The sequence below is a fragment of the Culex pipiens genome, chromosome 2 (genome assembly GCF_016801865.2).
Source record: "Culex pipiens pallens isolate TS chromosome 2, TS_CPP_V2, whole genome shotgun sequence".
Lineage (NCBI taxonomy): Eukaryota > Metazoa > Arthropoda > Insecta > Diptera > Culicidae > Culex > Culex pipiens.
This window is the reverse complement of record NC_068938.1, coordinates 112,821,382-112,840,892: the sequence shown is the minus strand read 5'-3', so window position 1 is coordinate 112,840,892 and position 19,511 is coordinate 112,821,382. Positions and strand designations below refer to the sequence as shown.

Below are 19,511 nucleotides of genomic sequence, written 5' to 3'. Positions count from 1 at the left end.
GGTCACGACGTCACGAAGCGGAACCCAGAACCAAGAACTTGGACAGGCCAACAAGGGGAAGAGACTTTGTGTGAGATGCATATTAGATTACTTTTGCCTAATATATCTCGAGATGAAACACGAGATACTGTCATTTCCGAGAGTTGCCCTCCAGAATATGACCATTTGCCTATTTGTACCGAGCACTTCTTGCGTCAGTGAAATACAGAACAGGGGTCGGGTCCAGAGGATGAGTGCTTTTCTGTATTGGCCTCTGACATGTTCAACGGTCAGTCGCCTGCCAGGAGAGTGGATGACGTGCTTCAGCTATTTGTCTACAAGTGCGGACCATCTCGTAACCATGTTACAGAATAATAACAATAATAACACATCGCATGTGTCAAGAAGTATGGAAAACGTCAGTACAGGGACGGCAGCAGCAGCAGCCGTCAGAAAGCTTGCTTGAAATGAGTACCTTCTCTGAAAGTAGACTTTGGTCACGATAGACGATTTGTTTCCTCCTGAGAAGGAAGGTTGCTTGAGAAGGAAGGGGTGATATTTGCTCCCTCGTCATAATAGCATCAAACACACACTTGAACAGTTCTCAGGAGGCAGCTTTTGAGGACTTTTACTATCATTTCGAAGGTAATTGAATTATGTTTAAAATTCCATCAGTCGAGTCTGCAATATTTTTAAGAAGCCACTGCAGGCTTAGAACCTATTTGCATTGCAAAATGGGGTACTCGTAAGCATAGATTAGATAGTTTGATTATCAAAAAATTACATTTTTTATGAATTGTTCTGAACTGTAGAAAAACATAAATCAACTGAGTTTGTCTCAAATATTCGATTCTAAATTTAAACAATTAAAAAAAACTTTTTTTGCGAGACCTACAGGCAAAATCCTGTTTTTTTCCCATTCCTTTTCGCAATTTTCTCCATTGAAACTTCAATGATCAATAGCACCCCTAAACTTTAACTTGTTTGGTTCGAGCCATTTTTGTTGTCACCCTAATGCTTACACACAGCGCCTGTCGTGATCGTCATTACGAAGCAACCGCCAGTGAACGCACACGAAGTTGCAACAACAAAAAACCGAGCTCAACACTCAAGCTGTCGCCCGATCCGAAACCACATGTTCTTTCTCTTTCTCTCGCGCGACAGCGACAGCGATCATTTGAATGCAGTCATGCAGTGATCACATTTTTGGTACAATGTCAAACAAAAGAGTTAAATAACTGTGTGAGTGACAATGCGTTGCGCTCATTCATTCATGTGTGAACGATAAAAAACAAAATGTCAAAATCAGGTTGTCGTATTGAAGGCAAACGTTTAGATTGAGATTTACACATGAGTCATGCGTAACACTTTGAAAAAAGGATAAAACTAACAACCCAAGTAACAAATTAAGTTTTCTAACACTATTGAAGAGGTATTCAAGAGCATTCAAACAAAATTGGAAATAAAACATTTAACTCCTGAAAGCCGCATTAAATAAGAGTTAAACCTGCGTTAAGTGCAAAGTGGACCCGTTAAGGAGGTTATCAAGATTATTATTCAAGACCAGTTTAAAACGTTTTGGTCCTATCTCAAGGTTTTATGTTGGTTCGCAAAAACTCTCTCAAATCTCATTAAAACTTATTCAAAACCAAGAAGCATTCAGTCTAACTTTCAGAATTCTTTAAAAGCAAAATAAAACATGGTTTGACACCTTTCAGTCTTGCATCATGTCAAATTAACCAAATTTAGAACCAAAAGCACTAAATATATATTATTTTGAAAGCCATTCGGTTTTGTCAGTTAATCTTAGTAATTGTATGATTTTCAGAGTTACGGATACACAAATTATAAATATGATATCATTATATTCTAGAGAAAATTATTAAGATTTCATCAATGATATACCCCGTAAGTCCTATGCCACGGAAATTTCACTGATTAATTTTTCGTAATACTTCGTAAAAAAATTATCCCCCTTGATATTTTTCCCAAAATTACATCGATTTTTGAAACAGAAAAATATTTTATTTGGCTTCCTCTTCATAAATTCAACATGGCTGCTTTTTTCAGCCGATTTTCAGCTCTGCAAACATGGCGAAAGAAATCAAAACTCTATTTACTCAAATAAAACTGCTTTAAATGTTTTGAACCTTGTAATGCTCTTGTTAAAAACTTCTCAAGAGTGTCAGGGCGGGAGAAGCTCTTTTTTGAGAATACTCAAGAACTATAGAATTTAAGAAGGTTTTAACTTGGCTTTTATCAAGATAAAATCGCGTATTGCCAATGCCGTAGCGCATGCTGATTTTGATTGATTGGTATAGATCTGGTAGGGAGAAAATTTCGAAATAAAACACATTGGGCGATTTTTTCAATTGATTTTATTTATTCAATCGAATCGTACACTTAGAACACCAACATTGCATAATTAATTTTAAATATCAGTTTTCACTTTTACTGTTTCTGCTGTCAACAGAAAAACAACTTATAATATCAAAAAGTCGGCGTTTTCCTCTGTATCACGCACAATTCACAGCATTTGTCTTCCTAAAGTTACACTTAATCACATAACACTTAAAACACAATGTATAGACCGTTTTTGAATCGGCGTTTAATTTTGAAGAAATTATTAACTCATTTTCGGATACCGATTACTGAACTGAAACGCTAATGCGTACTAATACAAAATGTCAAACCGACGACGTCAAACTGTAAATGACAGCGCGTAGCAATACACACAATTAAATCTTTTTAGTTTTAAACAAGATAACTTCAAGAATGAAAAGTTTTTTTCAAATTCTTTTCGAAAAGACGAAAACCATACATTTTTAAAGCAGTTCTAACCAAGGCTGAATGGCTTTTACCAAAATGTAAGCCAAAAAACACAACAACGAAAAAAAAATCAATCAAACGTCTCGTTTATTGACGATACATTGTAAGACAACATAATTTATATCCACTTTGCCACAAAAATGATTATGCGCAATAACAGTACAAACATCAACTGCAAAACTAATCAATTTTGGTTCTGGAAAATATTCCGTTTTTTCACAATTCTATCTCAAAATTCAAACACACCACCAACTCAGTCATATTTATTATTATCAGCACACAGTTGATGAGACAGTTATTTGTAAAAAATTCACTAAGAATTTACTAGTATTTAAACCTAAAAACGTAATTTAATAAAACAGCTCGCCTCTTGAAAGTATTTCACTGCGGCGTTCGTCACGGACAACTAAATGTGTCGAAGTGACAGCACAAATCAAACAAGATTAATAAAATGCTCACTGAAGTCTAGAAAGATTTAAAGCAGATTTTGTTAAGTGATTTAGGCTTTACCAAGAATTCTTCAGGGATACTTAAAGAAAAAAGTTGAAAACTGAATTAAAACTTCTAAACACATTTCTTTATCATATCTTGAGGAATTCTTGATAATATCTTTCAGATTTTGTGACGATAAAACCGGTTGGGTTTGGTGAAAAATGTAATAAATATTGTTTGCATTTTATAAAACTAATATAAAACTACATAAGAATCTATAGCATTTGTCTTGTTACTTGGGAATTCACCTCAGCTTAATCTGTTTGCTCTTAAAAAAGGTGTTTATTTTTTCTGATCCACCTGGTTTTGGAATCAAAAATTCTCTTTAAAACATATTACCTGATAAGTTTCGAATCTCCAAATTTAAAATTTAAATACATTTAATTAAACCAAATTCACGTTTTCTTCATATTTAAACTAAAGAACCATATGAATGGTGAAGCCCCAAGCATTTTTTTAAACACCAACGCACCAAAAAGGTGTCCACTACTGTTTTATCTAAATGTTTTTCGCAATTTCTCTTCGTCACTAAGCTCACTTTTAGTGCATCGCCACGTTTCCCGAAATTCCGCAGAGCTCTTTTTCTCTCTTTCATTTTTTTTATCGCCAACCCGGCCACACAATTTGCATAAAATGTTTTTTCCGGCATTAAACTTTGCCAAAGTGCCATCAGTCAGATTTCTCAGCTGCTTCATTAAACCCTTTCCCACATTTTCACATCAGCTAAATTAATGGCAAATGCTTATTCAGCGGTTATTCCCCTCTCCCTCCCCCCATCACTGTCCTCCTGTCATCCTTTTCGAAACACCCTCGTCACGGTGTGTGTTGTGGCACACTTTTCTCTCTTGAAAATGGCAAAATAAATTTGGATTATGACCCACCGACCGCTGGACGTCCTCTTTTCCAGCACTTTCCACGCGGGAAAAATCCTCGAGAGAGAGAGAGAGAGTGAAAAGGATTCGCAAGGATCAGGGTCCAAAAACAGAAACGCAAAACAATATTTTAAAATGAGAGGTGCAAGAAAAAAGTGGAAAAACTTTCCGCCCGACCAGTTTCTACATAAGCAGAAAAATATCAATTTTTCAGCATTATTTATTTTTAATTACCTGGGTTTTCGCTTTGCTCATAAATTTATTCATGATTTTTCCTCTCTTGCTCACTTTTTTCTTCTATTTTTTTTCCTCTCCGCAGGATCTCTGCCAGAATTATATCCGCGTGTTGGCACTGCCAACGCCCGGAACGCTGCTCGGCTGCGGCACCAATGCATTCCGGCCGCTGTGCCGGGTGTACGGCATCAACGGCAACAGCTACTCCGTCGAGTCGGAAAAACCGGGCCAAGCCGTCTGCCCGTACGATCCGGCCCACAACTCGACCGCGGTCTATGTCGGTAAGTGTTTTGCTCGATTCCCAAAATTTCACAAAAATATGTATCAGGAGGATGCTAAAATGTTTATAAAATTGAATTCATTGAAAAATTATTTCATAATAATAACATATACTTCCTGAAAAAAAGTGTTAATTTTTCATGTAGAAAAACGAATAAAATAAAATTTTGCTCAAAATTAACAGTTTTAAAATCAATGTTATTGGTTTACATAGTTTATATAAAGAATTCAGAAACCAAATTTAGGAATTTTTAATAATTCATGCTTAAATCAGTCTCTTTCTGATACACACTTTATATTATGTAGATCACTCCAAAGTCAATGTGTTTCCATTTTCCACCATCGACTAGAGTTCAAACGCAAATCAAACCCCTTCCATGAAAGCTTTTGTGAGCAGCGGATCCTTGAATCCTTTGATCTATATGCTGCTGCTGCTGTTGCTTCACAGAAAACAGCAACTCCCAACGAGATAGAGCTTTGCTCTTCTCTGCCCAACCTTATACATAAAACCTGCGAACTTGGAACAAATGGAGCGTGTAACCGAAACTCGTTCGATTTCCTGGCCTGCCCTCTCAAAACCTCCGGCTCAGGTTGTGCAGAAAAGTTGTTTTTTTTTCCTTCTTCCTTTTTTTCTCCCAGTTCTCAGGTTTGTCCGTTTTTCCACAAAATTTGATCTGGTGCTTTATCGCTTGGGGGCTTTTGCTTCTGATGCTGCTACTGTTTGGCAAACTGGTTGAATACATTGTTCCGGAGAGGTTGATTCATCGACTTGATCTGGACCCCCCCAACAGGACGAATCAAAAACCTGCCCAGTGTAAGGTTAGGGTCGGTTAAGGTGGCACGGTTCAGTGGAAAACGACACAACTGCTAAACTGATAGGTTTCGTTCTCTCTCTCTCTCTCTCTCTCTGGTCAACCGGAAATAATCATATTATTGCAAATCCTGCTTAGAACCCGCATCATGTTTGTGTAAGATTCATCAGTCGATTATAAAACCTGTAAGGGGGTTGCTGTGCCATTCACAGAAAGTTGTTTCTTTTAATTCATAACTGAACTGAATTTTTGAAAAAGCAATGCAGAAAATTAACAGGATATAAAGTTTATAAATTTTATGTGTTATGTCAAATGGAGCCTTACATAACAAAAGCGCGCATAACTTTTGTAAACAAGAGGGATACACTCAAATGACAGTTCTATAAGGTGTGAGATACATTCTTCTTTACAAACGTTTTGTGTTGTACTAAATTTTATTTAAAGAACACAAAAAAAATATTTAGAAACTAATTTTATCTTTTCTTAGTGAAAAACTGTCCAAAGAATCCGAAAATACATTCCATTTTCCGATTCGATTTTTTTTTTGTTATATTAATATTAATTATATAATAAATATATCCTATTCATTAACATTTTTTTAAATTAAAGTTTATAGTTAGCTTTTTAAATACTAATGAATACTTCTTCTTGCAGTACTTTTAATGTACATAAATTTGGATTAATAATCAAAAAGGACTCTACGTTGTTTAACATGTTGCACCATTTCCGAAATAAATCTACCTAAAATATGATTTTTCTGATAACTTGCATTTTTTTTTACTTTTTTCAATGGTGCCCATGATATTATCCTTGCATGACATTTCTTTATTTTTTTTTTGTTTTCGGGTTCCGGAAATTTTTGAGATACAGCCACAGAAAGAATCAAGAAAATACATTGTTTTTGGTATCATACATAGCGAACAAAACTTACAAATATTCTGGATTTTGAGAAGAGATTTTCTGATAATTTGCTGTCTTCGGAAAAGTTGTAGGTTATGATATGTATTACGATAATATTACTACCTTTCGGAATAAAATAGATAAACGGATAAATTCCTTTTTTAATTTAACTATTTAATCACAAAAAGTTGAATTCCCGAAATACTCATTTTTGAATTTTCGAAAAAATTTGATATGTTGCGGGACTAAAAACCTAGTGCTTGATGGTCCAAAATATGGTTTAATAGACATAATTTTTTGAAAAATCAAAAATCTTGTGGAAAACATCAAAATTTTGGACACATTTTTTTAAAATCAACTTCAGTTTATTTCGTTATTTTTACATTTAAACAACACTTATGAATAAAAAGCAACTCCGCTTTTCAAAAATTTATGAAATATTTTTATTGAAACGATCAGAAAATTTCGCAAATGATTCAATTTTGAACATAAAAATCGCACCAGTAGTTTCCGAGATATCGTCAATTGAAAATTACAGGCTAATTATGGACTTAAAGAAATGAATTTTCATCGATTCGAATTCTTTGTGAGTCTGTATCTCAGAAACATATTGCCCGATTTTAAATGTTTCAGAGAGAACATTATAATAAATTCTCTGAGATTTTCTAAAATATTTTTTCAGTGGTGCTTTTATTTTAAGGATTAGTTTTTTAAACTAAAAAAAAAACAAAGAATACCGTTCTTCAGATTGCATATTCGATTTTGCTTTAAAAAATGATTTTTAATATTTTTTGTCCAGATTTTCGATATATTGCAAACTGATTTTTTACGCACTATGGCTCGAAAAAAAATCTTAAAATAAAAATTACATATTTTGGGAATTCCCCTGCAAGTCATAAAAAGTTAATTGAAACAATGGGATTTTTTTTTCCGTGAGTCTATTTTTTCTGGAAAGTCCTAATCATAACCTACAACTTGCCAAAGACACCAAATCGATCAAAAAATACCCATTTTGTATGACCAGCCCCCAAAATTGCTTGGAATTGTATGGAGAAACTTATGATGCAAAATGAATTATTTTGACACAGGGAATGAATGGACAAAATTTCTTCAAAATAAAAAAAATACAAAGAAAAGTCGATTTGCAGAATCGTGGAGAACAACTCTAATGCCAAGATTGGGCAGCGAATGACAACAAATGTAAAAGCTTCCAGAAATAAATGAATTAACAAAACATCAACAATGCCACAATGTCCAAATCGGATCCAAATATTGTAACTTTTGACGATTTTATTTTGTTTAGTTTTTGGCTTATTTTAATTTGCATGTTGCAAAAAAAAAAAAGGGAAAAAATTGCCGAAATTAAAATATGCCAAAATCAAAAGTAGAATCAGAAGGATCAATTTCGATGTTTCTGTGTTGGCTCAAAAACCAAAATGCCTCGGTTTGCAAGTTTAATCCCATTTAAAATTTATTTAACTTGGACCGCATTGTGGTTCAAAAATTTTTAACCACTCCAATAAATATACATGAAGGTGGTAGGAAAAGAATCTTGCCCTAAATTTAAACATTCAGCTGCTTTCACATGCTTCCAACATCCAGCTCAAATATTTTACAATAATCTTATTTATCAACAAACTTGATTCCCTTCACCCTTCTTTTTTTAGTATCCGGTGACGGTGGTTGGTGCATTTCTCCAAGCTGCATTATGCAACGCCACTATAACAACGTCTTACACCCTCAACGCACACACACACACACACACATGGTGGCAGTAGTTTTTATTGTCATAAATCATGTGCAGCAGTAGCATACCATCGTTGTCGTCCTTTCTTTGCAAACAGCAGCTGGACTAGCGGGAAACTAACGGGAAAATGCCATCACCCACACACACACACACATGATGCACGTCCGAGCGGGCAAGTTTATCTCGTTACTCAAGGAATGATCCATTTTTCGTGAAGGAGCCACTTCATGACAGATGCTTCCTGGCATTATTTGAAGATTATGTCACACGAGCTGGGTTTTGGCTTTTCTTTGGTGGGGTGTTAAATTATTCAAAGCATGTGGCAGGATCTGTGTGAGCTTTTGGGAGTGATTTTGACACCAAGGAATGTTTAAGCTTAATTTCGAATGCAACAAAACTTCATCCGAACAAAGATAGCATTCTAGAGAATTTCAACTACCTTTATTTCCATGTTCAATATCCATAATCAACTTGATATAAAGAAACGCATTAGTCCCTCACTCCCTTCAACAAATGGCATTCCAGGTTCGCTGCTCAGGACCAAGCATCGAAAACGCAAAAGGAAATAGTTTCGGAATTGTATTCTAAAATAATAACAGAATGCCAGCGGCGGCAAAGTTGACAACGAATTCCAAATTCCAGTCCCCGGACACATTATTATGTATACAGCCATAGCACAGAGTCCGCACAAGTGTGCAAGTTATGCAGGGTGAGATCTGGAGGGGGAAATGTTTTCCAAGAAAATTATGAGTTTTCTTCGTGTATTTGCCCTCCCGAAGAAGACGGCGACGACCGGTGCTTTCATTTCTGCATTTTTGTGTCATGTCGCAGTGGTTTTGAGGTGAATTCATGGCAGCAAGACCCGACCCTCCTCCCCCACACACAATCTACATTTGCTTCCGGTGAATCCAATAAGCATTTATCGATTGCGTTTTGCTGGAAACCGTTTTACTGAATTGCTCTGTTAGAAGCATTTTATTCAAATCGATTAGCTTTTTTACATAACCTGGCGAAAAGTTTAACAATACCAAACTCGAATTGATTCGAATGAATTTTGAAAATAAAAAACCAACTTTCCCACAAACGGAATCAGAGTGGAAATCCGGCCAAACAAGACCAATTGCCAAAACCATCAATTTGTTAAATAAAACAAAACCAGCAGCAGTAATTTCCTTCGCCACAGGCCGTCGCACTATTATTGGCAAGAAACACAATTGTATACATAACTCTCTTCATCTTCTTCTTTTTCTGCCGACAAATCGAACGAATTGAACGAAGAAACGATCGGGCCTATTGCTTTTCTTGTGTTCCTGAAAGGAGGAGGTCGGAGCTGTGTAATCGTGTGGGCCCAGATGAAAAATCATTTCGTGTTTGGCAATGAATCGATGCGAACTCAATTTTCCGAAACCACAAAAGGGACCCAGCAGCAGACTGAAAGTTGTGACGACGTTCGGGTTGCTTTTCTTATTTGAGAAGATTTTTAATTTTAATTTTCAGAAAGGTCATCGGCCACCAAATTAGGACCTTTTGATGTACCATTGATGAATAAGGCTTAACTTTAAACATGTGAAAATAAAGGAATTTGAAAGATCAGAGAATTTCACTAATTTCGCTAAATTCGATAGGCTAAGCAGTTTGCACCCTGGATTTTTTTTTTTCATTTTTATTTGATGATTTGTCGTAGCCTTGGAATTGACAACTAATCAGATTAAACCAACTCTACCTTAACAAATCATCAACACCATGACAACCATCCCATCTCCATCGCGCAAGATAGTTTTATAGGGACATGGGAAATTCTCCACACTATCTTAAAACAAGTATTGCTTGGAGTTGGACGGTTTTTGGGTAGGAAAAAAGGTTAGGAATAGCAATGCGATCATTTGTGATGTGACAAATGACAGCGTGTTCAAAATTGATCAAAAAGTGTATTTTAGAACAGTTTTTAAAACTCTGTATATTTTAACAGGATAACTGTCTAGAATTTCACCAATCGACTTATTATTATATTTTTTATTTGTATGAAATTTTGTCCATCGATTCCTTAAGTCCAAATAAGCCATGTCGCATCATTAGTTTCTTCATTCAAGTCTACATACAAATTTGGTGCTGTCCATATAAAAGTGCAATGAGAAAATATGTATTCCAAAAAGGGATTATCTGATCTATTATAAACTATTCCGAAAAAATAATTACACTCTTAGAAAAATAAAAGTTCTATAAAAACATTCTCCATAAATCGATTTTTACAAACTTAACAACCTTCGATTTTTTCATTGTTTGCTATTTTTTTAGAAAAAAAGCCTACTTTTGTGTTAAAGGGTTTGACGGCCGTTTTGTTTTTGGCTTAGTTATGATTTTTTGAAAAACAAATAGTGTTTGTTTTGCACACAAATTTTGAAAACATTTGAACTTTAAATCAAAAATAGTTTAGGAAATGTTGACAAAGTGCTAAAAAGTGAAATTTTCTCAACCTTTTGAAAAAATATTATCCATTTATACAAAAAATTTCGACCGTTTTGTTCGAACGCGAATCAGTTCAATACGGAGCGTCGGATTGAGGTACTCTTTGTTGTGTAGGGTTCGTAATAGTCCAAGGAAGTTCAACTTTTCAGCATCCATTTAATTTATTTTTGCAATTCCGTCCTGAAACTACTTATTTTTCCTGTCATTCTTGAACGACGAAACAGCCTACTTTTCTGTACCAAAAATAACAGAATGGAATAGTAACCCTTTTCAAAATAAATGCTGAAAAGTTCTACTTTTCAGTACTGAAATGAGTGCTGAAAAGTTGAACTTTTCAGCACTTGTTTCGAAAAGTAACACTTTTCAACATTTTTTCGATTTAAACGATTTATTGACAAAATACATGAAAATTCGACTTAAAATTTCACTCAATGGGTGTTTTTCGAAATTGCAAAAAATTGTTGTTTGGAACTCGTTGCAAAACTTGATTTTTTCAGCACTCGTCGTATTTATCCAACTCGGTGAACCTCGTTGCATAAAATACTATTTTAGTTGATCCGAAGTCCCATACAAACCTTCGGATAATCGAGTCTGGACTGTATATCCAAATTTTTGTAATTGTCTACTATACAACTTTTTAAAACATTGTTTAACAATAAAAACTAACCCTGACCGAGCCACGTAGCTTAGTGGTAACGCTTCCGCCTCGTAAGCGGTAGATCGGGGTTCAAATCCCGACTCGGACCAACACAACTGGTGATCGTTTCTCTTTTAGATTCTATCTAGAACTGTGATTTAAAAATGATTTTATCTAGAACTGTGATTTAAAAATGAGAAAAGTTTTTAAAAGCGATTGAAGGAATAGAATACAATTTCACTCTTCACTTTGCTGGGAAGAAATGAAATGGGAAATGAAGAAAAAAAAGAGGAGAATAACTTTTTCCCACTCTCTCCAATAGGTAGTGTGGCAAACAACGATTTTCGTTTGGAGAAATCACAAGAAACTGCTTAACCAAGAAACGATTTTCTTCCACTTTTTCCTCCCACGTGCTACTCCTTGCTGCTAATCGATAGAGTGGGTTCCAGCCGGTCGAAACGACATGTCCTTTTCCTAAGTGGATCTCATTCCGATTGGAAACAAAATTTATTCCCCAATATTGTTGTGGTTCTCGAGTGCTTTTGTCTCCAGGGGATATTATTACCCAATAACAATGACCTCCCATCCTTAATGGGGGGTTCTTCGTTCGTTTGTTGGTTGGTTCGTTGTGTGTGTGTATTAATAATTGTATTAATTTCTCTTCTTCTGATTTTAACAATGGCTCGGTGGGCTCATCCCAGAGAGTGCGGGGATTTCATCTGTAAATGACAAGATATCCTTTCAGCTTCGGTGACGACGTCGCCCCGTGGACCGGCAAATCCGTTCGTTAACTTGGCTTGCCGGTTTGATCGTTATACTTTTTTTTTTTTTGCTTTGGCTTCTCCACCAAACAAAACCGGCGAGATTCTTTCACATTTATCGTGGTGTGTCCCCCGGACTAATGAACGACCACGACCACGACCGGCCGGGGAAAAGCGAAAGTGCAGAGTGATGATAACCATTTTCTATGTTTTTTTGCTGCTGTTGCTGCTGCTTCGGAAGCATTTTCCATCTACCTTCGTTAGGGTGATGTAGGAAAATTTGCCATAACCGTTTATTTGGTTATACCTAATGTAGAATCTGGAGCTACAGACAAGTTGCACATACCTAATGAATGTATTTTCCTTAAGTTTTTAACTTAGGCATGTTTAAAAGAACACATTTAACATTTTCGTATCACCCTAATGATATAACCGACTTCCAACGGGAGCCAACTTTAGAAGGTAGGCGTTGCTGATGGCTGCTTCTGCTACTGCCGGTTGGTGGTCGTGGCCACAAAGTAAGGGAGAAAAAAGATCTACCGCCAGAATCACCAGCAACGTCGTTCCAGGTGAATGACTGACAAAGGCACAAAACCGTCGTCCATCTCAGGCTCAAGCGCTAAGTGCTGAGAGGACAGGACAGGACGTTGGATCGCTCTATTCTGCTGTACAAAGCGATCCGAGGTGGTAACACGCAGCACAGGAGATGAGAATGGAAAAAAAACGTTTCTTTTAACCTTCAACTTAATCTTGTAGCCACACAGAGATAACGTGCGAGGGAGGAAGTATCAATATAAATGATCTCTTGTTTCTGTAATCAACAGAGAAAACCGTGTTTCAAAATCGCACTTCATTTATCTTAAGATTTGAACCTTATCCAAGAAAAGATTTCAAAAATGACAACTTTATCTTTGATGGAAACGCAATATCTCCTGTTTCAATTGATCAATTACACCGACCAACAAAATTTCTGCGCAGGCTCAACTCGAAGGGAAGTATGAAGTTTGAGGTCCCCAGAAACACGTGCATTTTGAAATTTTCAAATATATTTAAACAGGGCAGTATGGTTTTTCTCCAAAGTTTGTATGGAGAATTAGTGCTGTTCGCTACTCCTACATATTGCATTTTTGCTTATATGCAAATTCTCCATACAAACTTTGGAGAAAAACCATACTGCCCTGTTTAAATATATTTGAAAATTTCAAAATGCACGTGTTTCTGGGGACCCCAAACTTCATGCTTCCCCTCGAGTTTAGCGTGCGCATTGATTTTTGTCAATTATTGTAGGTCAGTGTTATCTTGTGGAGACGCATGAATGTACACTAGGGCGACAAGAAAAAAATAAAAAAAATAAAATCTCAAAAGTACCCCCTGGCTCGATTCTATAGGCAAAAATAAGTAACTGTGTCAATTTTGAGCCAAATCGGTTAAGGTTTAGGATCGCTTTTCATTGTTGTGGTAAATATGGGAAAAATCGTAAATGTGTACGGGAAAAAAACATGGTTTCAGGATTTTGGCAGCAGGTGGCGCAAGTCTTGCCCAAAATCATCCAAGTGTGAGATTCTACAAGGAAAGCTATGCAACTATGAGAAAATCTATTCAAAGCAAGATCACAAATTTTTAATCCACCTAGACGATAAAAGTCCTTTCATTTATTTGCCCATCTGAGTCTCAAAGAAAAATCGACAATTCTAAAGCGATTCGCCCCCACCAGCCAGTTCTGACCTGTTGGAAAGGAAAAATCACGTGCAAAATCGATTTTGGAATAAATTGGCTCTGGCAAGCAAAAGAAAACCTTTTCCACACGCAAACCGAACAGCTTTTCCTTTAAAGGTGTGCACCAAAAGCTAAGCCGCGGCAATCATAGAACGAACGAAAAGCAAACAGCAACTTTCGGGAACCCTCTTTTTTCCTCAAATGAAGGAAAATCCCATTTTCATCGCCTTTCCCCGAGCACCATCGTTTTTACTTATTGCCGTGGCTCTCATTATTGTCTCTCTTTCCTACCTTCCTACTTTCAGATAACGAACTCTACTCCGGCACGGTGGCTGACTTCAGCGGTCTTGACCCAATTATCTACCGGGAACCGCTGCAGACCGAGCAGTACGACAGTTTGAGCCTGAACGGTAATAAAATATCACTAATTTATGTTTACGTTTTACATTTTGGCACTCCCCCTCCTGCTAGTCCTGTTTCTGTTTTCCTATTAAGACCTTGTTGAGCCTTCCAGAAGGTGATTTTGGCCTGTCGGTGGCAGACCTGCCGACGTTGTCATAATTTAGTGTGGCACGAGAAAAAAGAAAGAAAGAAAAAAACGCACCATGTCATGTCCTGTAACTAATGGCATCACGCGATATTTTGATAATTGTCTTCCTCGGGGCACAGAGTCTTGGGCGGCAGCACAGTCTTGCGGTAAATTTGTAGCTATAGAATCCAGACGCTATCTACAGTAATTACTGTTACAATTTATGATTGTTCAAATTAAAAAAAAAATGGGCTAGATTTTTAAACAGTGCAAAACAGACGTTCGAATTCAAAGTGGTCTTAAAATCCGAATAGGGGAAATTTTCGTATGTTTGGCAGGTTTAGCTCTCGCTCCTAACTCCATCCAATTTGCTGATTTTCACTATTTAAACAACTAATTTTGCAAAACTTTTGATAGAAACTTGCTTGCTCACTTCTTATTGAGCTATTTATCACTCGATTTCAGTTGAAAACGCTTTTAATTAGCTTTAATTGAATGTCAAAATTCTGACCTGCCAACATTAGAGGCACACTGGAATTAGATGCTGTTCCCCTACGTGGTCTGAATGGAATTATGTTTTATAACCGAAAAATAACTCATATTTCTCCAAGTACCTAGTCTCACATTTAAATCAATGCAATTTAAATTTTAAAATTGTAGCCCGGTAAAATTTTCAAAAATCTTATACTCGAAATTGAATCGAAAGGTTGAAAACATCCAACATTATTAAAGATTGAGTCAATGGTTGCTGAGATATATCCATTGTAGGAAACCATACAGAAAAATAAGGTTTCTGAGTGTCAACAACAACGAATATGTGAACACGTGGAGAGGCATCGATTGCATTATTAACACAAAATCATCATTTTATGTTAATTAGAATAGTTGAAATTCTGCCAGGAACATCAATAATTATAATTTTATAACTTTAAATAATTTTTCTAAGCCAAAACATGAGCGTCTGCTTTGCCACGTGGTCGCCGTCTGATATGTGGCGTCGTGGTTTACACAAAGCCGTCATAGCATACTAAGCAAATGCGATACTTTTGACGGGTGAATTGTTGATTCTGGAGACACCGGACGTCGATCCAATGCGCACCTTGGGGACAGAAAGGTCAACCCTAATTCCTTCTGGAATGTGTTCATTGGACCATCCCCTACACACCTGTCTTTATTCCGAGTGAATTAATGTTGTCCCCTGGCCTGTAGGATCGATTGAACGAAAAGCACAAAAATCCCATAGTAATTTCCATGAAAATTTCAACTCGCTGGGGACAGGCCAGTTCTCAACCAAATGGGTTGATATTTGGCATGAGAGTCCCTATGGGTATCCTCTACAAGGGGAACCTCGGTTTGCCGTGATCTGAGAACTTTTTGTTTTGGTTGAAACACCCTACTATATATCCAAAATTTTAAAACAAAAGGTAACAAAAAAACTTTGACATGCTACATACATGCTGATACTTTTCAATCTGTGGTCCCAAAATGTCAAAAAAAATCAATCCGAAACAGGTGGTCCAAAAATTGCACCTATTGATAATTTTCGTAAATACCACATTTTTTTTTAATTATATCTGTGGAATGGCTAAATCAAGTTTTACTCGCCATATTTAAAAAAAAAAGTTGTGCTTTCACTAACGAATATTAAGACATGTTTGAAACTTTGCTGAATACACTTACAGATCAAATGAAATCTTTGTTTGCTAATTCGAAGGTCTCGAGCTGAAATGATTTTTCAGAATGTTTTACGTAACATATCGAAAAATGATTACTATTCATTAACGGGATTCTGAAATATGGATTGTGACATGATAAAATTGATTATTAATTTTGATGTTCATATAAATGTAGAAATAATATCGCGTCATATTTTCATCAATCATATTTTAAATAACCACGTCACGTCAACACTTTTCATTCAACTAATTAGCGATGAGAGTGACGCCCTTTATTTCTGTCCACAGGTTATGCAATTAATTGGCAGTGGTGTGGACAGCCACACGTTTGAATTAGCGTGTATCGAGTTTGCCGAACATAAAAAAAACACAGCAACACAATGAACGCTCTCAAATTTACAGTGGATATTTTAATCAATCTTTTTAATTAAGCTGTAAATGGTTCCCGTGGGTAAAATTAACATATTGCAGTCGTCGGTCAACATAGAACAAGCATAGAAAAATTCTCTCCTCCCCTCCCAATTATCGAAACCTAATCCACTTTAATTATCGTTGACACTCTTTCGTTTTGACGCTCTCCCTCCACCCCGCTCCATTTATGTAACAATAATCGACAAATAAATGAATAATTAATGGCCGTCCTAGGCACGCTGTGCAGGTGTAAATTGACCATTTATCACGCATTTTCATAAATATTTCAGCGCCCAATTTCGTCGGATCGTTCACGCAAGGCGACTTTGTCTACTTTTTCTTCCGCGAGACGGCCGTCGAGTTTATCAACTGTGGCAAGGTAAGGAAATGATGCCTCCTCTTAAGATGCTGTTATTAACCTACCTGTTTCTTCTTCTTCTTCTTTCCTAAATCCAGGCCGTCTTCAGTCGAGTTGCACGGGTGTGCAAATGGGACAAGGGAGGACCCCACCGGTTCAAGAATCGCTGGACCACCTACCTCAAGTCCCGGCTAAACTGCTCGATGCCGGGGGATTTTCCGTTCTACTTTGACGAAATACGTGAGTACTAAATAATTGAGCTAAACCTAGTACCAACTCCCTACATGCTGAAATATTCAGTTCCTCGAAAATTGCTCTGTTGCTCTTAGAACAAGTTCATCCCAGTAGGCGCCTAAATGCCGTGCCGAAATCCAACCAACCGAAGAAAGTCTAATTAAAAGCTGGTTCTCAAGCTCAATACACGGTATTGAAATACTTGTGCAAACTGTCATGTGGAAAATATGTTTCTTAAAAGCACTCGTCGTCGTCGTCGTCGTTTTCGACAAGCGCCAAAGAATTTCCGCTCCGAAATTAAATTCATGTGCTTCCGTTAACGGAGAGATACGACAAGGTTGCCAGATCATCTGAAGAGTTCATTCAAAACTACAAAAAATATACTAACAAACAAAAATACAACATCACAGAAAATACTTTATTCTAAAATACTAAAATACTAAAATACTAAAATACTAAAATACTAAAATACTAAAATACTAAAATACTTAAATACTAAAATACTAAAATACTAAAATACTAAAATACTAAAATACTAAAATACTAAAATACTAAAATACTAAAATACTAAAATACTAAAATACTAAAATACTAAAATACTAAAATACTAAAATACTAAAATACTAAAATACTAAAATACTAAAATACTAAAATACTAAAATACTAAAATACTAAAATACTAAAATACTAAAATACTAAAATACTAAAATACTAAAATACTAAAATACTAAAATACTAAAATACTAAAATACTAAAATACTAAAATACTAAAATACTAAAATACTAAAATACTAAAATACTAAAATACTAAAATACTAAAATACTAAAATACTAAAATACTAAAATACTAAAATACTAAAATACTAAAATACTAAAATACTAAAATACTAAAATACTAAAATACTAAAATACTTAAATACTAAAATACTAAAATACTTAAATACTAAAATACTAAAATACTAAAATACTAAAATACTAAAATACTAAAATACTAAAATACTAAAATACTAAAATACTAAAATACTAAAATACTTAAATACTTAAATACTAAAATACTAAAATACTAAAATACTAAAATACTAAAATACTAAAATACTAAAATACTAAAATACTAAAATACTAAAATACTAAAATACTAAAATACTAAAATACTAAAATACTAAAACACTAAAATACTAAAATACTAAAATACTAAAATACTAAAATACTAAAATACTAAAATACTAAAATACTAAAATACTAAAATACTAAAATACTAAAATACTAAAATACTGAAATACTAAAATACTAAAATACTAAAATACTAAAATACTAAAATACTAAAATACTAAAATACTAAAATACTAAAAATCTTAAATGGGCTCATCTAAATATCGGCTCAACTAAAAATCGTCTAATAACAAGAAAATTTTCAAATATTCTGGCAACCCTTACACAACTCCTTACCGCAACGCCACCGAAACGGAAGCTACAGAACGTTGGAGTTTTCCCTTTTAGGCGATAAGTTATCTTCTGCACAACCAGCACCGGTACAGGTCCCCGGAGTTTAATGGTGACTGAGCCTCCCCATATGATAGCGGCGGCGGAGGGTGAAGAGATAATTTTCCAAAGAAGAAGCAGCAGCAGCAGCAGTGCCAAATTGAAGGCTCCCGAGCGCAGAACTTTTGCTTTCGTGCGAATCCTTCGACATCCTTCAGTGCAGTCACGCAGTCACTCTCTATCTCTCTCGCCGCTGGATAGACTAAGGGAATAAGGACGAACGTGCGGATCTCATTAAATCCCCAAGTTTATCTTAATTTGTCTGCCGAAAGAATAAATTTGCGCTGTTTCGGCGGCGGCGGCACCGGGATTACGCAACAAAGTTTCATAAGCGTGTATGACGATTTAAGCGGAGCTAATTCATCGCCGCAATTAAGCCCCCGCCAAATTGGCATTGTTTGGTGAGCCGCCTCGCGGTGGAATTTTGCTAGTTTGGGAAAAAGGAAGAAGTAGTTTTGTTGATTTTCCGGTTCAGTGGATTGGGCTTAATTAGAAAAGGAGGGTTCTGTAGTGAAGAAAATGTACAAATTTCAAAATCAATCCTGAATCCCAACTATGAACTTGTGGCTGTCGGATATGATCTAAAAAAAAATCCGTAAAATCCGCCCTCTGTCTTGTTACGGCGGTAGAACCATCGGTCGTAGCTCCCGGGACTCTCCAGAAGACCAAGAACATCAACACATATCGGTAGACTAGTCCCTGAACCTCCTTGAGGCTGTCCGGAATTGATCTGAGGTCAAAAAACCATCGACCTCTGTCTTGTTACGGCTTTGACAAGTTGAAAAATCTTAACAGTAACAATATAGTATCTTTGGATAACCTAGAACATCTCAGCATATCAAATCCCTAGTCCCCGAGACACCATGAAGCTACGCGAGCATGAACTCTATGGGTCATCCCAGGTCAACTGGGTACACTTTTGGAAAAAAAAAATAAATAAAAAAAAAATATAAGGAATTGGTCAAAACTGAATTTTATTACTTAAAACGTTAAAATGTAATATTTTAAAGAATTCCTTGGACAATTTTCTATAAAATGCA

The 19,511-nt window shown here is 35.8% G+C and overlaps 1 protein-coding gene across 8 annotated transcripts in view; it reads left to right on the top strand.

Annotated features, from left to right (window-relative positions):
- LOC120426541 (semaphorin-1A) overlaps positions 1-19,511 on the top strand; it is a 308,507-nt gene that overhangs the window by 238,184 nt on the left and 50,812 nt on the right. For all 8 annotated transcript variants that reach the window (XM_052707283.1, XM_052707282.1, XM_052707281.1 and 5 more), the window contains exons 5-8: positions 4,492-4,687; positions 14,030-14,134; positions 16,631-16,719; positions 16,797-16,938. In XM_052707283.1, coding sequence (XP_052563243.1) covers positions 4,492-4,687; positions 14,030-14,134; positions 16,631-16,719; positions 16,797-16,938 — 532 coding nt within the window. The remainder of the gene's footprint in view (positions 1-4,491; positions 4,688-14,029; positions 14,135-16,630; positions 16,720-16,796; positions 16,939-19,511) is intronic.